The sequence below is a fragment of the Gadus chalcogrammus genome, chromosome 1 (genome assembly GCF_026213295.1).
Source record: "Gadus chalcogrammus isolate NIFS_2021 chromosome 1, NIFS_Gcha_1.0, whole genome shotgun sequence".
Classification (NCBI taxonomy): domain Eukaryota; kingdom Metazoa; phylum Chordata; class Actinopteri; order Gadiformes; family Gadidae; genus Gadus; species Gadus chalcogrammus.
The window spans coordinates 430,907-455,604 of record NC_079412.1 but is presented as its reverse complement, the minus strand read 5'-3'; the positions used below and the strand labels follow the sequence as shown (position 1 = coordinate 455,604).

Genomic DNA, 24,698 nt, shown 5'->3' with positions numbered 1-24,698 from the left:
GCCCGTCCACAAACAAGATGTGGTGTGGCACGAATTGGGAAACCATGTTGGAGTTGGGCGTGGTCGAGGAGTCTCACTGTGACTGGTGCAGTCCCGTCGTGCTTGTGGGCAAGCCGGACGGGTCTGTCCGGTTCTGTGTGTTCTGACGGTTCTGACTATCGTAGGGTGAATGCGGTGTCGAAGTTCGACGCCTACCCCAAGAGCTCGTGGACCGGCTTTGCATGGCCACCTATTATACAACTCTGGACTGCACGAAGGGCTACTGGCAGATTCCGCTGTCTCCAGCAGCCCGGGAAGAAACAGCCTTCTCCACTCCGCTCGGTCTGTACCAGTTTAAGATGCTTCCGTTCGGGTTGTTCGGGGCCCCGGCCATGTTTCAGTGGCTGATGGACCGGGTGTTACGGCCCCACGCCGCGAATGCTGCTGCCTACATTGATGACATCATCATCTATCCACGGAAAGTTGGAGCAGCATATGCGGCAGGTGACGACTGTTCTTCAGTCGCTGAGCAGAGCAGCGAGCAGAGCAGTACTTGGTTTTTTGCTTAGAGATCTTCTTATTGAATCCAGCAATACCAATATATATAACACACACACACACACACACACACACACACACACACACACACACACACACACACACACACACACACACACACACACACACACACACACACACACACACACACACACACAGTTTTGTGTGTGTGTGTTTTTTCTTTATGAACTTAGACTTTGTTGACTATTCCGTGTACGGTCTTGCCACCATGCTCCTCTTCAGGGTCGTCTAAAATGTAAAACTTTGTGTTTCGCGTGATGTATATCTGTTTACACTGTTTTCACGCTCGCTGCCTCTTGTTGGTTTGGGCCTGTTCACTTGACCCCCTTGGGAGCGTCGAGAAGCGAAGGGTTCCATCTGATAAGGCACGGCCGCGACCCCTTTTATGACATGTTGAGGAGCTTCAATCAATAGATTACCATCAGGTTGACAAAGGCTTTGGGGTTAGTGGGGGACAGCTGCCCCCCTGACTTTAGCCAGGAAGTGAACTTCTCCTTCTCCTCCTCATGCAGTGAACTCCCATCTGAGGCCTTGGATTATTGTATTGTAGGCCTAATCTATTGTTTGTTGATGCATGTTGAGATGTATCGTTGTTTGTACTATTATTACAAATATAGATGACCATAATTGTCCACAGGTATTGTGTGCTTTTTGCGTTTGGAATCTCATCTGCCTTAGACGCAATATCTGGTAAAGGAATTTCCACGACAACAAACACACACACACACACACACACACACACACACACACACACACACACACACACACACACACACACACACACACACACACACACACACACACACACACACACACACACACACACACACACACACACACACACACACACACACACGCACGCACGCGCACACACAAATAAACACACACAAGCAGATACATACACACAAGCATACAAAGTTTTGCCTGGTTCTGTCCTCCTGGGCGTGGTTCTGTCCTCCTGGGTAAGGTTCTGTCTCCCTGGGCGTGGTTCTGTCCTCCTGGGTGGGGTGCGGTCCTCCTGGGCGTGGTTCTGTCCTCCTGGCGTGGTTCTGTCCTCCTGGGTGGGGTTCTGTCCTCCTGGGTGTGGTTCTGTCCTCCTGGGTGGGGTTCTGTCCTCCTGGACGGGGTTCTGTCCTCCTGGGTGTGGTTCTGTCCCACTGGGTGGGGTTCTGTCCCCCTGGGTGGGGTTCCGTCCTCCTGGGCGTGGTTCTGTTCGGCCCTTTCCCCTCTTGTTAGCCAGCTGAGATTTGCATGCTAGCTGTCTGTCTGTACATCTGGAGACCAGGGGTATCTGTTATCTGTTCAGTGGAGACGCAATCCATCTCTCCAGGCTTACTCATTGCTTAACCCATGCAGAATCATCCACCAGGTACCTTAGTCAGGTTTTATCTGTTCCTGCCACATGATACACGTGTCAGAATGTTTACCAGCGCCCAACGCAACGCTGGCTCCACTGGAAATGTGCTCTTTGTTTGTTTCATGTTATAAACCTGCGTTTGTCCGGCCACTAGGCCTTCACACATTCACTGTATCCACACACAGCCGGCCAACGCCTCACTCTTCACTTCTCTCTCCCCACTCCCCACTCCCCACTCCCCACTTCTCCTTACCTTACCTAACCAACATCCACACAGTTAGTACACATAGTACTCATACATACATGAAAACACATGCATGAAAACACACAAGCACACACATGTATGTATGAACAAACACACACACACACACACACACACACACACACACACACACACACACACACACACACACACACACACACACACACACACACACACACACACACACACACACACACACATGCACTCATACATACCTGAACACACATGCACAAACATTCATGAACATGTGTTCACACAAAAACACTCACTCTATTAATAACCAAATGGACAAGGCTCGGACACACATTATGTGAATATAATCTTTTGAGCATTTCTTAAGCATCTTCTTAAACAGGAGAATGCATTTGAAGCAACCTCAGCCCGACAATAAACTAACAATTATTATAAAAAAAGTAGTCCAGAATTAACTGAGCTACAAAATTATGTAAAACCATAAACCTTTATTCTGCAAATCTCTATGTACCATTAAACAAAACACCACTAACGTCAGAGTACACTGAACAAGCTTTCTTACCTTCTTACTGGGACAATATTGGGAGTTTGAACTAGAAGTGAGAGGCCACAGAATTTATGTTAAATTGTGAAGCTCAGTAACTAGACGCCTGAAACCATCTGACACTCAATTACCAGAAGGGCTCAAAGCGTGTGTCAACGAAGGCAAAACTGTGAGCTGATTGAGGCAGAGGCTAAATTTGTTCTAGATCCTGAGAAGACCATAAAGAGAAGCCCCACATATTGGATATCACCTTTTATTGTAACCCGACCACACCACTGGAGAATACTGGTAACACACCATCTGAAGCATCATCTTTCCCTTGAAAGCGGAGAAAGCACAGGAGCATAATGGCTCATGATGCGGTCTTAAATTAGCCCCACACATGCTCCCTCGGCTCTGGAGATGCTCCCACATGCTCTCCTCCGCTTCCAGGGTATTAATACATCCATACATAAGTTCACGTAAACACCAAACAATGAAAAAGATTTACCAACAAAAGAGAGATTAGCACCGTCTATTAGTACCTACCGTCCAAATGGGCAGCAAACCACCCCAGGAGGCCCTATATGGTGTGAAGTAAATCTGTCTTAAATAACCCCCTCAGTGATCTACCCAGGCTAACGGGTGTTATCCAGGAGGTTTTTATTATATGTGTAGAGTTTCACTTAATGGTTGTTTTGGTTGGACCGTATAAGGTGACAGAGGGACCTATGATGTGATGGGGCAGACATCAGGGACCAAAGGCTCATCCAACATAAGCTCAATGGCCAAAACAGGAGGGATGCATATGCTGGCTGCTCCGAGGTTCCTCTATAAAAGACCTCCTTCCAGTCACTGCACAAGTTCTGGACTGAGGGGCTGCCGACCTGGGTGAGTGTCTACTGCATTGTACTGGTTAGGATACTGGTGAGACAGTGATCTGTACTAGTTAGGATACTGGTGAGAGAGTGATCTATTCTAGTTAGGATACTGGTGAGACAGTGATCTGTGCTAGTTAGGATACTGGTGAGAGAGTGATCTGTACTGGTTAGGATACTGGTGAGACAGTGATCTATTCTAGTTAGGATACTGGTGAGACAGTGATCTGTGCTAGTTAGGATACTGGTGAGACAGCGATCTGTACTAGTTAGGATACTGGTGAGACAGTGATCTGTACTAGTTAGGATACTGGTGAGACAGTGATCTGTACTAGTTAGGATACTGGTGACGTGGTGATGTGAACTAGTTAGGATACTGTTGACCCAGTGATCTGTACTAGTTAGGATACTGGTGACACAGTGATGTGAACTAATTAGGATACTGATGACAGTGCTTTGTACTAGTTAGGATACTGATGACACAGTGATTTGTACTAGTTAGGATAGTAATGACAATGATGTGAACTAGTTAGGATACCGATGACACAGTGATTTGTACTAGTTAGGATAGTATTGACAGTGATGTGAACTAGTAAGGATACCGATGACACAGTGATTTGTACTAGTTAGGATAGTAATGACATTGATGTGAACTAGTTAGGATACTGATGACACAGTGATTTGTGCTAGTTGGGATAGTGATGACAGTTATGTGAACTACTTTGGATACTCATGACACAGTGATTTGTACTAGTTAGGATAGTAATGACAGTGATGTGAACTAGTTAGGATACTGATGACACAGTGATTTGTACTATTTATGATACCGATGACACAGTGATTTGTACTAGTTAGGATAGTAATGACAGTGATGTGAACTAGTTAGGATACTGATGACACAGTGATTTGTACTAGTAAGGATAGTAATGAAAGTGATGTGAACTAGTTAGGATACTGATGACACAGTGATTTGTGCTAGTTGGGATAGTGATGACAGTTATGTGAACTACTTTGGATACTCATGACACAGTGATGTGTCCTAGATAGGATACTGATGACAGTGATTTGTACTAGTTAGGACAATAATGACAAAGTGATTAGTTGTGTAGTAATAAGGTCAGCTGTGTCAACCGTATCCATACTATTACAGTACCATTTCAATGTTTAACATACATGTTATTTTTTTTCAGTATTATCTCAACCACTGCTTCGTCTGGGGTCAGAAAAGGTACAAATGCAAAAAATATTTATAAATGTTGATATGTCAATGGAAAGCTATCCTTCTACAATGTATTTTCCATGTGTGTTGCTGTGCTGTTGTCATGTTTTCTCCACGTGGTCCTCAGGAACACAGCTAACATGGGTGTGCTGTTGTCATGTTTTCTCCGTGCGGTCCTCAGGAACACAGCTAACATGGGTGAGCAGGAAATGGAGTGCTTCGGCCCGGCGGCCGTCTTCCTCCGGAAGCCGGAGAGGGAGCGCATCGAGGCCCAGAACACCCCGTTCGACGCCAAGACCGCCTTCTACGTGTCGGAGCCCAAGGAGATGTACCTCCGGGGGGTGCTGCAGAACAAAGAGGGGGGCAAAGCCACCGTCAAGACACTCTGTGGAAAGGTGCGTCCTGAAGACCAGACTAAACCTCCACCAACCAGGCTGATAGTGGCATGGCGTGGATAGAACAAAGAAAGACATGGTTCATACGTGAATCACACACTTTATGGAGTGAACTTGAACAGGAATCAACCTATAATAATAACAATGTGAATGAATTCAGCCTACTGAGACATTACTTCCGTGTCTTGTTATATATTCTCATCAGTTTATTTGAATGATAATGGTCATATGATTGCAGGTCCTCACTGTGAAAGAGGAGGAAATCTACCCCATGAATCCCCCAAAGTACGACAAGATTGAGGACATGGCCATGATGACCCACCTCAATGAGCCTACCGTGCTGTACAACCTCAAAGAGCGCTACGCAGCATGGATGATCTACGTGAGTCTCAGCCCTCAATGCACATGGAAGCCTTTAGTCGTATAACGTCATAAGGTCATGCTGACATGTGTATCCTGGTGGAGACAGACCTACTCTGGGCTCTTCTGCGTCACTGTGAACCCCTACAAGTGGCTCCCAGTGTACGATGCTGTGGTGGTCGCTGGATACAGGGGCAAGAAGAGGATTGAGGCACCGCCCCACATCTTCTCAATCTCTGACAACGCCTATCAGGCCATGCTTACAGGTGAAATATATTCAGCATCAATAGCTGCATCTTGGTGAACATGATGACAATTTTGAGAGTAGAGTTTTAAAACTGTGTTTTGTAACTTGTTTTGCATAGATAGAGAGAACCAGTCCATTCTGATCACGTAAGTATTGGTTAAAGGAGTGTTGTCAATGTTTGTTCCCTACTTGTTTTTGTGCATCACAGTTGTGTCCCATCTGTTTCAGTGGAGAATCTGGTGCAGGAAAGACTGTGAACACCAAGCGTGTCATCCAGTACTTTGCAACAATTGCAGTGGCTGGTGGCAAGAAGGCAGAGGAGAAGGGCTCGGGCAAAATGCATGTAAGGTTACGACCATAGTGAAATGTACAGATATCCACAAGGTTAAAATTGAAAAGTATGAACAGATGTTGGTAATCCTTCTTCATAAAGGGGTCGCTGGAGGATCAGATCATTGCAGCTAACCCTCTGCTGGAGGCTTACGGTAACGCCAAGACCGTGAGAAATGACAACTCCTCTCGTTTTGTAAGTTGGCTGGCAGCACCATCATGTTCCTAGAGTAGCATTGCAGCTCCGACTTGCTCTCAAACTAATTCATACCTTCTACCTTCAGGGTAAATTCATCAGAATCCATTTTGGCACAACTGGAAAGTTGGCATCTGCTGATATAGAAACATGTAAGTTCATAGAATGAAGTCATTATGGACGCAGGGACCTGAATCAAACCATTCTCATCAATAAGCTCCTCCTGTGTCTTAGATCTTCTGGAGAAGTCCAGGGTGACGTTCCAGCTGTCTGCTGAGAGAAGCTACCATATCTTCTATCAGCTCATGACCGGCCACAAGCCTGAGCTTCTAGGTCAGTGAATTGACATCCACGGTTTGCATTTGAATGTCCTGTATTAAACTTGAACTTATATTCTATTCTATTTAATGTTATCTCTCCAGAGGCTCTCCTCATCACAACCAACCCCTATGACTATCACATGATCAGCCAGGGGGAGATTCTTGTGAAGAGCATCAATGATGTTGAAGAATTCATTGCCACTGATGTGAGTAGAACAAAAAAAGGACAACGTGATAAACTAATGATCAGAGGCCAGTATTCTGTTCAGGTTAGTTAGGTTAATAAAAGCATTCTGTTGACAAACTTAAAATTTGGTTCAGGTAAAGCTTTCGCTCATAGGAAATATAAATGAGTAATAGTAAATTACTAGTTAACGACATTTCAATTCAACTCGTTTTTGGGAGGACTATATAAGACATTTAAATGCTAAAATACTTTTACACAGACGGCCATTGACATCCTGGGCTTCAATGCTGATGAGAAGATTGGCATCTACAAGCTGACCGGTGCCGTGATGCATCATGGGAACATGAAGTTCAAGCAGAAGCAGCGTGAAGAGCAGGCTGAGCCTGATGGCAATGAGGGTAAATACCTGATAACATATTGAACATCTATTATATGACGTTAATAACTTGGTTATCAGTTAACTGTTGCAGCTCAGGAGTGGATCCTGAACTGGCCTCTTTGTGGTGTGATGGAGCACATATATGGCTTTAATTTAATTTATTTAGTATTTTTTGGGAGCCATTCAGGGCTGGCAGGCACTAGTGAAGCCACACAATAATTTTAACAAAAATGATGATCTCTGATTTTTTTCCGCAGTGGCTGATAAGATTGCATACCTCCTGGGCCTGAACTCTGCAGACATGCTCAAGGCTGTATGCTATCCAAGAGTCAAGGTGGGAAACGAGATGGTGACCAAAGGTCAAACTGTTCCTCAGGTAATTCAAAATCCTCAGCTAATTCAATTTCCAAAAGTCCAAAAACATTATAAGAAAATATGAACCATGCCTTGTATAAAACAAATTCCTTTATGTCTGGGAATCTAGGTCCATAACTCAGTGATGGCTCTCTGCAAGTCAGTCTATGAGAAAATGTTCTTGTGGATGGTCATCAGAATCAATGAGATGCTGGACACCAAGCAGCCCAGGCAATTCTTCATCGGTGTGTTGGACATCGCTGGGTTTGAAATCTTTGATGTAAGTGAGCTCTACAAAGCAATGTTTTTTATGTTTTGTGGTGGAAGAAGCACAAGCAATTGCACTGACTGTCCTGACTGTAACTCTCTGACTCCAAAGTACAACAGCTTGGAGCAGCTGTGCATCAACTTCACCAATGAGAAACTGCAACAGTTTTTCAACCACCACATGTTTGTACTGGAGCAAGAAGAGTACAAGAAAGAAGGAATTGAATGGGAGTTCATTGACTTTGGTATGGACCTGGCGGCCTGCATTGAGCTGATTGAGAAGGTTAGTATTGCCCTATATACTCAAAAATGAAATACTAAATCCAAGCTACACTAAACAGTAAATCATTTTTTTCTCCCTTTGTCAGCCAATGGGTATCTTCTCCATCCTTGAAGAGGAGTGCATGTTCCCCAAGGCCTCAGACACCACCTTTAAGAACAAGCTAAATGACCAGCACCTTGGCAAAACCAAGGCCTTTGAGAAGCCAAAGCCAGCCAAAGGCAAAGCTGAGGCCCACTTTTCCCTGGTGCACTATGCTGGCACTGTGGACTACAACATCACCGGCTGGCTGGACAAGAACAAGGACCCCCTGAACGACTCTGTGGTTCAGCTCTACCAGAAGTCCTCAGTTAAACTGCTGGCTCTGCTGTATGCATCCCATGGCGGAGACGGTGAGATGAACTCCTTACATCATTTCTGATACAAATTAAAGGCCAATTGCACCAAGAAGTGTGATGCATGAACCATTGATGAAAATCACATTTGTACCTTCCTAGAATATTATGTAGATATATATAATATCAAATCCACTGACATTCTGATAAATGTATCCAACACAGATGCCAAGGGAACAACAAAGAAAGCCGGAAAGAAGAAGGGTGGCTCATTCCAGACAGTGTCTGCTTTGTTCAGGGTACATATTATGAAGTTCATGTTGTGTTTGTTATCTTCTATAGCTGCGTTTATTAAGAGCATGTTGCAAACTTCCCATACATTCACTTATCTAATAGAGTCAACGTTATGTTTATATTTCGCACTGGATGTGAGACGTGACAATCAGGGGTTTGAATTAGAGAAGCATTGATTCATTTTGTACTTATTCAATGTATGTGATACAGGATATGTACACATATTCTGCATCTTATAGTCAATACTTTTGTTGTTCACATCCACTTCTCATCCCTAATGGAATGTGCATCTACATACAAACAAAGTACAGAGTAGATTGATTATTTAAAAAAAATGTAGACACATTTGTATTGCATATGATAACATTATATGTTTATTTTACAATCAGGAAAACCTTGGGAAGCTGATGACCAACTTGAAGAGCACTCACCCTCATTTTGTGCGCTGTCTGATTCCCAATGAATCCAAAACCCCAGGTGTGAACCCATATTCTTCAAAGCAAGCGTAAAGGGGTTATGTACCAATGGATTTGATTTATGTATGTATAACCTTTACAGAGGTAGGATTAATGCAAAACTTCTGCACTACGTTAAGGTCTGATGGAGAACTTCCTGGTCATCCACCAGCTGAGGTGTAACGGTGTGCTGGAAGGAATCAGAATCTGCAGAAAGGGCTTCCCCAGCAGAATCCTCTATGCTGACTTCAAGCAGAGGTAGCTCTTTAGCGATGGTCTTAGTCTGATTCCCACATCATGGTCAGTCACTAAATAAAAATTACTATATGTTTTTCCATAATTTCAGGTACAAAATATTGAATGCCAGTGTAATCCCTGAGGGACAATTCATTGACAACAAAAAGGCCTCAGAGAAACTCTTGGGGTCTATTGATGTTGATAAATCACAGTACAAATTTGGACACACTAAGGTCAGGCAACACAGAGAATATAGTTAATCATTAAACTGCTGTTGATTGTTCATGATGCTAATAGTTTTCATTTTGTTTACAGGTATTCTTCAAAGCTGGGTTATTGGGTACCCTGGAGGAGATGAGAGATGAGAAATTAGTTCAGTTGGTGACCATGACCCAAGCTATCAGCAGGGGTTTCCTCATGAGAAGAGAATTTATCAAGATGATGCAGAGAAGGTAGCTCTATTATGTTAATTATATAGAAAATAAGCATAGGAAAGCTAGCTATCAAGTCATGAACAAATATATCTAAATGTTTCCTGTGTTTGATATTACCAGGGAATCCATTTACTCTATTCAGTACAACATCCGCTCATTCATGAATGTCAAAACATGGCCATGGATGAAGCTCTACTTCAAGATCAAACCTCTTCTCAAGAGTGCTGAGGCTGAAAAGGAGATGGCACAGATGAAGGAGGACTTTGCAAAAACAAAAGAGGAACTGGCAAAGGCTCTGGCCAAGAAGAAGGATCTGGAGGAGAAGATGGTGACCCTCCTGCAGGAGAAGAATGATCTGCAGCTCCAGATCCAATCCGTGAGTAACCCTGAGGAGAGGCATTTACTCTTTCAATAACTACCGAAGCAATGCTATTGGTGGTTCATGGGCCTTGTTTTCATTTTAGGAAGGTGAGACCTTGTCCGATGCAGAGGAAAGGTGTGAGAACCTCATTAAGAGTAAGATCCAGCTGGAGGCCAAAGTCAAAGAGACATCTGAGAGACTAGAGGATGAGGAGGAGGTCAATGCTGAGTTGACGGCCAAGAAGAGGAAGCTGGAAGATGAGTGTTCTGAGCTCAAGAAGGACATTGATGACCTGGAGCTGACCTTGGCCAAAGTGGAGAAGGAGAAACATGCCACTGAGAACAAGGTTCTTGTTCTTGTTCCTAACCGAATGGACCCTGCGCCACACAAGTCATTCATTTTGAACTAATGCATTTGTTATACCAATGTTATGTATGTATTTTTTAGGTGAAGAACTTGATTGAAGAAATGGCATCTCAAGATGATACCATCGCCAAATTAAGTAAGGAGAGGAAAGCCCTCCAAGAGGCCCACCAGCAAGCACTCGATGACCTCCAAGCAGAAGAAGACAAAGTCAACATCCTGACCAAGGCCAAAGCCAAACTGGAGCAGCAAGTGGATGATGTGAGATCCTTATTGTTGGGTAGCAATCAAAAGTCTTTTTTGTGATACATGTAAATCAAAGCTCAAACTGAATGGGCTGTGCTTTGCTCTTTAATCGTGTGTAACACTTCAAATGCATTAGATTGAGGGTTCCCTGGAGCAAGAAAAGAAGCTCAGAATGGACCTTGAGCGAATCAGGAGGAAGCTTGAAGGAGATCTGAAGCTGTCCCTTGAATCATTAATGGATCTGGAGAATGACAAGCAGCAATCTGAAGAGAAGATTAAAAAGTATTCAACAACAAAATCAAATGTTTCTTGCCACCTTAGTGTTTTACACACGACAATATAACAATGCTATTCTATTTTTAATGAACAGGAAGGACTTTGAAAACTGTCAGCTAATCAGCAGGATAGAAGATGAACAAATACTTGGAATTCAGCTTCAGAAGAGAATCAAGGAACTGCAGGTAAAATCTTAGAATACATGTTGGTCTCCTTTGGAACGAAGACACGACTGCACTCATGTTGGATCTTGATTTCGACAGGCTCGCATTGAGGAGCTGGAGGAGGAGATTGAGGCTGAGCGTGCCGCTCGGGCCAAGGTGGAAAAGCAGAGGTCTGATCTCTCCAGGGAACTTGAGGAGATCAGTGAGAGGCTTGAGGAGGCCGGTGGAGCCACTTCTCTTCAGATCGAGATGAACAAGAAGCGCGAGGCTGAGTTCCAGAAACTGCGTCGTGACCTGGAGGAGTCGACCCTGCAGCATGAGGCCACCTCTGCAGCGCTGAGGAAGAAGCAGGCCGACAGCGTGGCTGAGCTGGGAGAGCAGATCGACAACCTCCAGCGGGTCAAGCAGAAGCTGGAGAAGGAGAAGAGCGAATACAAGATGGAGATCGATGACCTCTCCAGCAACATGGAGGCAGTTGCAAAATCAAAGGTTCATTTTACGAGCATGTTATTCCTTTTTATATTTAGCATGAGCCACTTTGCTACTACTTTTAACTACAGTCCATCCATATAATTTGATATCACTGACCATTGGCAGAGTAACTTGGAGAAGATGTGCCGTACCCATGAAGACCAGCTCAGCGAGCTAAAGTCCAAGAATGAGGAACACATGCGTCAACTTAATGATGTGAATGTCCAAAGATCAAGGCTGATGACTGAAAATGGTAAGCGCAACATGGGAAATGTCATTTACAAAAAAAAACATTCTAGCTAAGGCTTATTTCAATGAAGTAACCTGCGATTCATCTGATCAGGTGAATTCAGTCGCCAGCTGGAAGAAAGGGAGTCTCTGGTTTCACAGCTGACCAGGAGCAAGCAGGGATTCCTCCAGCAGATTGAAGAGCTCAAACGGCACCTCGAGGAGGAGGTCAAGGTATGTACTAGTCTAATCTGTGTAGCCAAGGAGTAAACGGAAGGCTTGATTGAACATAATTGAATGACTTTGACTTTCTTTTCTTTAGTCAAAGCATGCCCTCGCCCATGCGGTCCAGTCGTCTCGCCATGACTGCGACCTGCTCCGAGAGCAGTTTGAGGAGGAGCAGGAGGCCAAGGCTGAGCTGCAGCGGGGGATGTCCAAGGCCAACAGCGAGGTGGCTCAGTGGAGGAGCAAATACGAGACTGACGCCATTCAGCGCACTGAGGAACTGGAGGAAGCAAAGTAAATCAATAGGTTTTCCTCTCTATCTGTAGGACTATACTGGTTATGGTGTAGGCCTGATGCTAAATGTAATTTCTAATTCAGGAAAAAGCTTGCCCAGCGTCTTCAGGATGCAGAGGAGTCTAATGAGGCTACGAACGCCAAATGTGCCTCTCTGGAAAAGACTAAACAGAGGCTGCTTGGTGAGGTGGAAGACCTAATGATGGATGTGGAGAGAGCTAATGCTCTGGCGGCCAACCTTGACAAGAAACAGAGGAACTTTGATAAGGTAACATCATTTCTTATGAGCTTTAAAAAGAACATTGATCAGTCTGAGACAATCGGATACTCAGCGTTTCCTCTGAACGTGCAGGTTCTTGCTGAGTGGAAGCAGAAATATGAGGAGAGCCAGGCTGAATTGGAGGGAGCTCAGAAAGAGGCTCGCTCTCTGAGCACTGAGATGTTCAAGCTGAAGAACTCCTATGAAGAAGCTCTGGACCACCTGGAGACCCTCAAGAGGGAGAACAAGAACCTTCAGCGTATGGAAACATTTATTTGTATCGATACAACTATTGCAGCCGCTATAAGTATTATCATTTTAATAATCATCCTTCCACAAGCTAACCGTAAAGATTTTTTTTGTCAGAATCAGAATGTACGCATTTTTAATGAGATATTTTCTCTTTCCAGAGGAGATAACTGATCTTAGTGAACAAATTGGCGAATCTGGAAAAACAATCCATGAACTGGAAAAAGGGAAAAAGATGGTGGAGTGCGAGAAAACAGAAATCCAAGCCGCCCTTGAAGAGGCAGAGGTATACAAAACGTCAAGAACGTCTCTTTTGATCATTCAAGTTTCTGCTAAATTATAGGAAGGCATAATTAAATGTTAAAGTCTGAGGAACATTAACTTATTTGATTTTAAATTAAAATAAGCTAAAGGTATAACATGTAACATCGACATGGAGCATTTGAAATGGGTACTGCTCCCAAATTCACAATAATGGAGAGAGTTGTGTCTGCCTGCGCCCTCACCAGACTCAAAGCTACCGGGGGTTGCCAGGTTGAGGGCACTGAACAATCACAGCCCGAGACGAGTTGAGCTTAACACAATCTTTTGAGAAGCTAACAATTATTATAGTTTTACAATGACAAGTGACGACGAGGCAAACGCTATAAGTTGATCAACTTGTGCACGAGTTTGAATTAAATGTATTATTTACAAATTTTGAACCAGTTCATGTGACAACTCTCTTGAGATCATTCTAGGCTCTGAGCTGTCTCCATCTTTAAAATGCGACTCCAAGATGTACCCTTGTCTTAGCACTGCTCGGGTCAGGGAGCTCTTTCTGGTACAATCTCAGTTGATCCAGTTGTTAGCTTGCTTCCATCCCTGCAGCACACTGTGTTTGGTTCATATCTGCCAACCTGGGGCACCAACAAATCATAATAAACAAGGCAAAAAAAAAAAACGTACAATTTCAAAGGAGAACATACTGGCCATGACATTGTTGCCAGAGATGTCAGTATTTCAACTGAGCATGTTTCCTTAATATCCAATTACATATCGTGGTCATTTTCTGATTTAGAACAGTACATTTGTTATTAGCTCCTTTAATTGGAAATTACATTTGTTGTTCTTCATTATATTTTAAAAACAGGCAACACTGGAACATGAGGAGTCCAAGATTCTTCGTGTTCAGCTGGAGCTTACCCAGATCAAGGGTGAGGTAGACCGGAAGATTGCTGAGAAGGATGAGGAGATGGAGCAGATCAAGAGGAACAGCCAGAGGGTGATTGAATCCATGCAGACTCTTTTGGACTCAGAGATCAGGAGCAGAAATGATGCCCTGAGAATCAAGAAGAAGATGGAGGGAGATCTCAACGAGATGGAGATCCAGTTGAGCCATGCCAACCGCCAGGCTTCTGAAGCCCAAAAACAACTTAGAAACATCCAGGGACAGCTTAAGGTACAGTAGTACCTTCCCCAACTGCAACCATGGGTTGAATAATGCACTGTTTTGAACATTTTGTGTTTATCTTGCCTTAGGATGCCGTACTGCACCTGGATGATGCCCTCAGAGGAGAAGCAGACATGAGAGAGCAGGTCGCCATGGTGGAGCGCAGGAACAACCTGATCATGGCTGAGATCGAGGAGCTGAGGGCAGCCCTGGAGCAGACCGAGAGGGGCCGCAAAGTGGCAGAGCAGGAGCTGGTGGACGCCAGTGAGCGCGTGGGACTGCTCCACTCCCAGGTATAAATAATCCATTTAAAAACACCTGGATTTTTTATCATTATTGTTATTTATTTATTTGTACCGTTTATTAGTGTATAATTAATAATCAATACATTTCTCTTGTAGAACACAAATCTCATCAACACCAAGAAGAAGCTGGAGTCTGACCTCATCCAGATCCAAGGTGAAGTGGAGGACACTATTCAGGATGCCAGGAACGCAGAGGAGAAGGCCAAGAAGGCCATCACTGACGTGAGTCTTGGATTCATCTTATTCCACTTCATCTTTCCTAAGACACCAAGTGTTTCATGATGTAAGAGTCTTCAGAACAAGAAGCAGAGCACAGCGTTTGCCAAACAGTGTCTCTAATTGAAGAGGTAATTCTCTAATAGGCTGTTGTTGTGAAACATACCCCAACGAATATACCTAAACTGTGTTTATAGGCTGCCATGATGGCGGAGGAGTTGAAGAAGGAGCAGGACACCAGCTCTCACCTGGAGAGGATGAAGAAGAACCTGGAGCTCACAGTGAAGGACCTGCAGCACCGTCTGGATGAGGCTGAGAGCCTGGCCATGAAGGGAGGCAAGAAGCAGCTCCAGAAACTGGAGGCTAGGGTAGGTCTTGCTTTTCAAAGACAGGATCTCCTAATGACCACAACCCAACAAGTGTATTAAGCGAGTGTTATCTTTGTTGCAAAGGTGCGTGAGCTGGAGTCGGAAGTGGAGGCGGAGCAGAGGCGCGGGGCGGAGGCGGTGAAAGGCTTGCGCAAATATGAGCGCAGGGTGAAGGAACTGAGCTACCAGGTACGGAACACACACCAGGACTGCCAAAAGTAAGATTACTAGTAGTAGTACTACTACTACTACTACTAGTAGTACTACTACTACTCATACTAATAATAGTCATACAAATACTAATCGTAATCATCAATAGAACATTCAATTATAATTGATACCAAGACAAAATTAGAAATTAAAACCGAAAAATATATATACTTTATTCGAGCACTGCTTGTGTTTGCAGACAATGACCTCATCCACATCATGTATATGGAACATTCATTTCCCCTTACGTTAAAAAAGTATTGCAAAAAGAGAATGCATAAACGATTTAAAACGCTCAGATAAGGACAGTAAATGAAACTTGTGCGAACACTATAGCAGACTATAAGGAGCATGTGCAATTACAGGCTTATTTTGGGGGGAGGCCTATAATTCAACTAGAATACAAACTCCCATTATAACTACGGCCCCTTGACATATGCTTTTCCTGCAGTGTGAGGAGGACAAGAAGAATATCTGCAGACTCCAAGATTTGGTGGACAAGCTGCAGCTGAAGATGAAGTCCTACAAGAGGCAGGCTGAGGAGTCTGTGAGTCACAATCCCTTTGCCCTTCATAAAACCAGCGCTTTGGTTAAACAGTTCACAATTACAACAAATGTTTTATGAAACAGGAGGAGCAGGCCAACACCCACCTGTCCAGGTACAGGAAGAATCAGCATGAGCTGGAAGAAGCTCAGGAACGCGCTGACATCGCAGAAACCCAGGTCAACAAGCTCAGAGCCAAGAGTCGGGAGATCGGCAAGGTGCGTGGTTCAGTTAGTCTGACACAATCATCTAGTGTTTCTACATGAAAATTTGGAAACTATGTGTGTATATAGCATTTCTTTGTATGATTTTCTATTATTTACTGATTCATTTGGATGGTTTACACTTTATTGACACATTGATAAATCATCAGAATACATATATTAACCATTCTTTGTGTTTCATATTCATTTGAAGGGAAAGGACGAAGAGTGACCAACATCATATGAAGGAGACACAATATCAAGAAATCATACAATATGATTTTTCTGACTCAATTGTGATTAACCAAAAATAAATGTGCAAGAAACTTCGATATCAAGTCCTTTTTTATCATATTTGTTCAAGGAGAATGTTGTGAGTGTGTGTGTGTCTGTATATTTTACGAAGCCTAACTTTGAAAAGTAATGCTTCATAAAAGTAGCTCAAATTCACTTCTTTGCATAGCTTAATATACATATTTAACCCTTGAGCAAACATATATGTTTATGGTGATTCATATAGAATTCTTGTGTAAATATGAACTCATCCTTATCCTTTAAAGTTAATTGTATATTGGTAACCTTAAAAAAAAAATCAGCACCTACTTAGGCTTTATAGGCTAAGTAGTTTATACCAAATGTAAATATTTAAACAATGGCGATAATGACACTGATGTGATAATGACACTGGTCATCCTAATAATCTTCCTAAATGTCATGTGTGTTAACTTTGAAGTCATGTGATTAAAATAGCCCTTGCAGAGAGCTACAACTAAGATGGTTACTACTAATTGCGAAAACTCTTTTTTAATATAGAGGCATCTTTGAATTTCTAGAGACTATTCCAGTCATATAGTTTCAAATAACGTATGCTTATATGTATGCTGCCAAAGAGCATTTCTTGTTAAATAAAACTCATGAGTAAGAATTTACTTCTCAAGTTAGCTCCACATCTATTTTAAGGAAGTCACTTCAAAACTCAAACAAAATCAATTATTTAGGCCTACAGATACATTACATTACAGACACACCTTTCCTCAAACAGGTATTCTAATTTAATGTATCGCAAAGGCAACTGATCCGACATTGGCAGTGTTTCCAATGATCCAGTTATCCCAATAAGAGGAGGCCGATATCAAAGACAGTGCAATATGTTTCCTGATAAAAAGTGGGATGATACATGACCAATGGTTGAACCCTTAGGGCATGGACGGCTATATTTGTGTTCCTACCGAAAAGGAAAATACTTCAGCTTAAGCGATGAAGTCACATTTTTACATTGAAAATATTTGCCTATTTGGTGAGGTGTGAAGTCCTCAGCATTTAGTTGTTAGTGCCCTTCTCCCCACTTATGCCATTTCAGTGTCCTCTTTCACAGAGGAAGGAATGCAGACTCCCTCTTATATAACTTGATCCTTCTGTTATGGCCTTTGGGAGAACCAACAGGTGACCGGATAGAAGGTCAAGCTGCAAGGTTCGCCTTGTCTTCAGACAGTCTGTCAGAACACTGGATAACAAGAGCATTAAAAGGATTGGTGCCAAAAATACATCGACACCCCTGAGACAACACAAACGCCTGTCTGGAAACGTGTAGAAACAAATAAGTGCACCAGCTGTTTCCTTTGGCTTCTACAGATGAGAGTGAATGTACATAAGGTCCAGGCATGAATTCCTGACATATCTGGTAGTGTGCTGGGAGTTTACTTGATACAAATCTGGAATTTGTAGGTTGCTTTTGCGGGGTCAACAGCACTGAGCAATGGAGAAAGTACTTCTCGAGTCACGACAGGTACGGGTGAGCAGAACAATGCTCTAGCCACGGACGAAAAACCCTGTATTAAAGGCGATTTCATTGGACAGTGTATTTGCGTATATTTTCAAAAACGTGATATGCTTGGACGACGGATCCGTTGCTGCCTGAAAAGTTGAACATTTCTCCACTTTTTGAGGCAGGCCACGGAGCTGACAGAACGGACGGACCCACAATGCATTTTGAGAGCGCCCCATGCAAAGTCAATGAGATCCGTCGACCGACGCATGTAGTGTATGTATGTACACTAATACACAAATGTACATTAATGTAAGGTCAGAGTTGCTCCATGCATGAAGCTCTAAAAAGGATTCAGGTTCATGCTTAAGCTAAGGAGTACTTTATTAATCCTGAAAGAAATTGCTTGATACAAACCGGTTCACAAAATGAGAAAAATATGTAGATGTATTTATGACTATTGTAGTTTTCCAGTTTAAGAAATAAAACTATTTATTTACATACTTAAGAATACGTAAATAAAAAAATGCTTTTATATTCCTGATTATTAATATTTATTTCGAACTGTTCACTGTTGACATCAACCTCATGGGTAAAACTGTTTGCCAGACCCACATCTTTTCTCCTCTGTTATCGTTCTTTTGGTGGCATGCTCACGAAAGGCAGACATTCCGGACACGGTTCAGACGCCCAGTGCCTCAAGGGTTCAGACGCCCAGTTCCTCAAGGGTTCAGACGCCCAGTGCCTCAAGGGTTCAGACGCCCAGTGCCTCAAGGGTTCAGGTGTGGTATGGAGAAGGAGAAAGGGATGGGGGTGGTAGGGGGAAAGAGAGAAAATGAATCATCTTACTGTCCGGAGGTTGTGGCGTGTAGGGTGTAGGTCGAGTGTTACGGGTTTCATTGTAATGAAGACATGTATTGCAAACAATTTGAACTTTTACTTAGGTCACTGGATGGCTTATATGATTAAGTAGATGTAGTATTGAAAAATAAAATATTTACTGAGTGAAAGTATAAAAAGTATAAAAGTGATGAATAGCTGAATGGTTTAAGATTGTTAAGTCTTGTCTTACGTACCTTATTTAAGTAGAATCTTTGCCCCTTGCATCAAAAAGCTAGTTATAAGATAGTAATTAGTGATTTCAATCAACCTATTTATAGTAGTGACGGGGCATTGGGGCAGCCTGAACCAGACCTAACAGGGCATGGCTCTATTTAAGTGTACAGATCTCCACAACTTACATTGAAACACTTTCTTCTTATAAGTCAAGGAGCATAAAAAAACATTAAAAAGGGATAAAGTTATGCTTAAACGATTTGAAGATAGAATTAACTGTATATTTACAGTTACCAAAAGCTAAAGATTCATTAGCCTCACCTAAGGAGTTTTTTTAGGGTTAGGATTAAATCCATGTGCCGTGTGAGAGCTTCTCCACAGCTAAACTGGGCTCTTAGACAGTGCCAAGGTCCATTAAGGAGATGACACCCAAGACCCAAACAATGTCTGAACTTGAGTAACCGATATGCCTCCCAGGACATTGTTTACACAAGGTTAAGCAATGCTGTGTTGTCGTATTTATAGTTCTTGAAACTCAACCTCTGGTTTTATCGGTTTATTTAATGTCACACAATACAATGAGACTGCAATTAGTAATTAGCCTAATAAACAACGACCATTTTGAAGTGGTAAACTACATGAAATGAAATTACTAAAACATAGATGCACAAAAGTTCAATGTAAACTATTTTCTTTAATATGCATCTTAAAGTCTACAATAAGTCAGTCAAGCAGAAGGTGGTTTAAAATGTCAGAATGACCAGAGATTAAAGGATGCAACATTTCATCAATCAAGCGACAGCGTGAAACCTCATGACCAAATACAGCAAGTGCTTTCTGCTGAGTTACCCCTTATCCCCCTAGTTATTACTGATCCCTCTATATGAGACCAAGCTGTGAGTGGTGAGAAGTACTGACAGGCCAACTGTCAAGGTGAGAGAGTGTTTTATAAGCTTGAAGAAACCCAGCAGATCACGGAACAATTTAGAGCAAGTCTACCAGCTGCCAGCCCTGTCCCAGAGGGAACAATGGAATGACAAGGATTTAAAGTGCAGCATAAGGCTATTAATAAAACTGATGATTGGTATCCATTGTTAATAACCTAATTGGTTGATCTATTTCGAATCCTCAGACCACTGCCAGCTGTTCTCTAAGAAAACGACTTGATCAATCCTTTAAATGGAACACAATATTGACATGATTTACTGTAAACTGTAGACAAACTTTAGACTTGAATGTTTTTCCACTATTCTTCGTTCCCAGTGTCAGGAGCCATTAAGGGGGCCGCTGAAAGGATTGGTTCGGCGCGGCGGCGGTGTACCTCCCGAGGCAAGAGAGGGAGAGGATCGGGGCCAGAACACCCCCTTTTGCCCTTAAACAGCATTATCTGAGGCTGAGCCCAAGGAAATTGACCTGAAGGGGAAACTGACATAGAGGGATTGTGGTAACGCCATTGGGGTTACGCTCTGTGGGGAGGTGGGGCAAGTCACACTTGATCTCAGCCTCATACTGGTCCCCTAGAGTAGGAGCAGCAGTGTAGTGGCCATGCATGAAGCTCTAAAAAGGATTCAGGTTCATGCTTAAGCTAAGGAGTACTTTATTAATCCTGAAAGAAATTGCTTGACACAATTGCTCTGCTCAGATAGAAAATAATACTGATAATACAGAAAATACTACTAATAATATAACAATATCATGACATACAAAGAAGTGGGCAAGAACAGTATGATGTAGGCTATGAAAGAAATATTTCATACAAATTCACTGTAAATTCAAGCGGGATTATATGTTGGATGTGGTTGAAATATCATGTTCACAAATTATTTGTTGTGTATTCAGCATGGACCTATTAAAGAAAGGACAGCGGATTAAAATGCCGCCCATTCATTCCTATTTTTTATTTATTTAACCTTTATTTAACCAGGAAAGTCCCATTGAGATTAAAAACCTCTTTTTTCGAGGGAGTCCTGGCCAAGAGGCAGCAACAAATAACATATGTACACCCACAATATTACACTCACAACATATCGACAGACATTAAAATGATCATGAAAACTGCTCAATGGCGCAGGGCGATACAAGGAGAGATTTGCTTCCGCATCATGGGAGACAGCCACGCCCTTGTGCATGATGTGCCGGATGCAGAAATATTCTGGTTGTCTAGCATTGATAGAATTGTAGCATCATAAGCAAGAGGTCTATCTATACATCCCTCGGCAACTTTAAGTGATAAAAAGCCTAAATAAATCAACGGCATTCATGTTAAGTAAAAGGAACAACCTTGGACACGAGAAGTTAACTGAGCCGTGCACTGAGCCCTCTCGGATGTCGGGCCGAAACAACATTTGTTTCATTACGACTCCTTTCAGCTGCCCATCCCTCCTTCTACTGCAAATAATCAATAAATAAAACGGCTAATAAAACGCTTGAGGTGGCGTTTTGGAAAGAGAAAACTTACATTTTATTAGTACATGGTATAAAGATAATTATGAGCCTTTGATTGATATCCAGTCAGTTTTTGCGGAGACCCATTCCTGTTCCCCACTTGTATTGGAGTGAACGGAGATATCTACTTCTGGGTCCCTTGAATCGAGGGACCCGTCCACAGCCCGCTTAAACAGCTGCAATCCCAGGCTTGGCCGCTGAGTACTGGTGGATTGCGGAAGTATGCCTTGTTCCTGTGGGCCTGGTATTCAGGCTGAGAGGTGCTATGATGCATCATGGGACATGGAGTTCAAGTAGATGCAGTGTGAAGAGCTGAGTCTGATGGCACTGAGGGTTTGGGATTTACCTTAATTTCAGAAATACCTTGGTCACCATTCAAAATCAGCAAAACAGTTGCTCTGCCTCAATTTCAGCTGCTGATAAAATATCAAACGTCATGGGCCTCAGCTGACTTCATAAGGCCCTCTGCTGTCCAAGGGTAAAAGTAAGAGATTAGTTTGTGACAAAGTTGGTATGGTATACATCCCACATCATCAGGTCTAAATGATGTGTAAACATGCCTTTCTTGTAGATATGCAAACATTATTGGCAAGTGTGTTGTTTGTATCAACACACATTTCAGTGATGGCTCTCTGCAAGTCAGTCTATGAGAAAATGTTTTTGTGGATGGTCATCAGAATCAATGAGATGCTGGACACCAAGCAGCCCAGGCAATTCTTCATCGGTGTGTTGGACATCGCTGGGTTTGAAATCTTTGACGTAAGCTCTGCACAGTAATGTTTTATGTGTTATGTTGGAAGAAGCACAAACAATAATTGCCTGGGAAATCTGCAAGCTCATTTTTTTATTATCGTTTGATTTATTCTGGCATATGCATCTGGACCCCCCCCGTCCCCATCCAGCAACAAACAAGATGTCTGCCGCTGATGTGCCACACATTTCGTTGCTCTGATTGGTTGTATGTCTATCGAATTGCGTCCAGAGGCATTATGGTCGGTGCCCATTGATAACGTCATCGAAAATTAACGTTGATGTATCTGGCCTTTTCCGGAAATGGTAATCAGTTTGGCGATGACAGGCTAACAACAGTGGCAGGAAGGATCTGAAAGCGCAAAGAATCAAGAAGAAGATGGACGGAGATCTCAAGGAGATGGAGATCCAGTTGAGCCACGCCAACCGCCAGGCTTCTGAAGCCCAGAAATAACCTAGAAAACACCCAGGGACAGTTTAAGGTACTCATAATCCTAATATAGGGATAGCCAGAAATAAATATTGCCATTAGACTAACATGTACTATTTCAGGATGCCCAACTACACCTTGATGATGCCCTGAGAGGACAAGAAGACATGAGGGAGCAGGTTGCCATGGTGGAGCGCAGGAACAACCTGATGTTGGCTGAGATGGAGGAGCTGAGAGCAGCCCTGGAGCAGACAGAGAGGGGCCGCAAAGTGGCAGAGCAGGAGCTGGTGGACGCCAGTGAGCGTGTGGGACTTCTCCACTCCCAGGTAACAGAGGAGTTCCTTCATGACATCATGGAGGAGCATAATAAAATTAACATAATGTAATCAGTTCTCATTGTGGTTTAGAACACCATCCTCATCAACACCAAGAAAAAGCTGGAGACCGACCTTGTCCAGATCCAAGGAGAAGTGGACACGGTTCAAGAAGCCAGAAACGCAGAGGAGAAGGCCAAGAAGGCCATCACTGACGTGAGTTCAGTCATAGTCAAATACATTCATGTTGTGTTGAAGCTCTCAGGTTTCCATCATTGATGAGTGTGAACTCCAACGCCTCCTCTTGATGTTCTGTTAGGCTGCCATGATGGCGGAGGAGTTGAAGAAGGAGCAGGACACCAGCTCTCACCTGGAGAGGATGAAGAAGAACCTGGAGCTCACAGTGAAGGACCTGCAGCACCGTCTGGATGAAGCTGAGAGCCTGGCCATGAAGGGAGGCAAGAAGCAGCTCCAGAAACTGGAATCCAGGGTAAATTATTTAAAAACGTTGAATATAATAATATATATATAAATATAATTTTTAGTTCAGGTTCGGTGGCTCAAGGGTGAAGTTGATTCCGAACAAAGACGGGTAGCAGATGCCATTGAAGTTTTTCATTAATATGAGTGGAAAGAAGAGGAGCATTTTCAGCTCATTATTGCATTAATGAAGCTTCTATTAACGACTGAAAATGATAACAAGAATGTCCCCAGATTGCAGGATCTAGTTACCAAACATTCAGCTCAAAATTAAAGTACAGATATAGCTGTATAACTAAAGGCTAATAGTGAAGGTCACTGTTCAAGTATTACTCTACTGGGTATGCATGAAGTATATAAGTATTAAGTATCTTAATGGCTAATAATCAATCTTTTCGGGACAGTTATAATAATTACTTTTTCATTGCACCAATTGACTAAGAAGAGGAGCAGCTCAACAGCCACCTCTCCAGGTACAGGTTGGTGTTCCAGATCAGCATGAGCGGGACGAGGATCAGGAAGGGGCTCAGAGTCAAGAATCACATGGGACATGGGAGGCCTTTACTTTACGTCATCAAAAAGGCCCTTTCTTTTTAACACAATATAAGCTCAATGGTTACACACAAACTCAAAATAAAAATAATTTGCTTGCTGCTCATTGTAGTTTGGCATATTTGATCAGCCACTACGAGCCAGTTGCACATTGAGCTTTCCCCAAACATGCCGTTTTGGTGTCTGTAGCTTTAATGCAAATGAGGAGGAGTGAGGTGGCTCAAGGTGGAGGGTGGGGGTACCGAGCGTCTGAGCTTTAAAGGTCCCATGGCATGAAAATCTCACTTTATGTGGTTTTCTACCATAAATATGAGTTCCCCTAGCCTGCCTATGGTCCCCCAGTGGCTAAACCTTGTGTTCGGTGTAAAACGAGTACTAGGTGTTCTGATCGCCTTTGAAAAAACAGAGGCTCAAGCGCTCTGATTTGGATTGTGGTCCTTTCAGTACCGCGGGAAGTAGGGGTGCTGGGGGTGCTGCAGCACCCCCTGTCTGAGGCCCTGTCTTATCACAGAAAACGATAATTTCTAAAAACTCCGGCCAAAGTGGAGATTTCTGAAAACGCCGGTTATGTGTTGTCGTGTCAACGGGGAGAAACGGGATTTTAGGTTCTGAAGCGTCACATTATGCAACAGGAAATGCTTAACGTCATGTG

At 43.0% G+C, this 24,698-nt stretch overlaps 1 protein-coding gene and 1 pseudogene across 1 annotated transcript; both read left to right on the top strand.

Annotated features, from left to right (window-relative positions):
* Window positions 1-3,516: 3,516 nt before the first annotated feature.
* Window positions 3,517-16,605, top strand: LOC130390312 (myosin heavy chain, fast skeletal muscle). The gene is made up of 41 exons (XM_056600216.1): window positions 3,517-3,564; window positions 4,742-4,779; window positions 4,952-5,165; window positions 5,404-5,547; window positions 5,635-5,791; window positions 5,891-5,918; window positions 6,001-6,115; window positions 6,206-6,298; window positions 6,387-6,450; window positions 6,533-6,631; window positions 6,721-6,824; window positions 7,065-7,203; window positions 7,442-7,560; window positions 7,669-7,818; window positions 7,918-8,088; window positions 8,174-8,477; window positions 8,646-8,719; window positions 9,104-9,191; window positions 9,310-9,427; window positions 9,516-9,639; window positions 9,722-9,858; window positions 9,961-10,216; window positions 10,305-10,547; window positions 10,649-10,825; window positions 10,947-11,092; window positions 11,181-11,271; window positions 11,350-11,739; window positions 11,848-11,974; window positions 12,065-12,183; window positions 12,272-12,468; window positions 12,553-12,736; window positions 12,821-12,986; window positions 13,138-13,262; window positions 14,109-14,417; window positions 14,498-14,701; window positions 14,810-14,935; window positions 15,127-15,297; window positions 15,382-15,486; window positions 15,959-16,054; window positions 16,138-16,269; window positions 16,469-16,605. Exons 3-41 carry the CDS (start codon window positions 4,965-4,967, stop codon window positions 16,484-16,486), a joined length of 5,811 nt encoding a protein of 1,936 aa, XP_056456191.1. The 5' UTR covers window positions 3,517-3,564; window positions 4,742-4,779; window positions 4,952-4,964; the 3' UTR covers window positions 16,487-16,605.
* A 6,211-nt stretch (window positions 16,606-22,816) lies between these two features.
* LOC130390456 (myosin heavy chain, fast skeletal muscle-like) lies at window positions 22,817-23,781 on the top strand (annotated as a pseudogene).
* The last annotated feature ends 917 nt before the right edge of the window (window positions 23,782-24,698 follow it).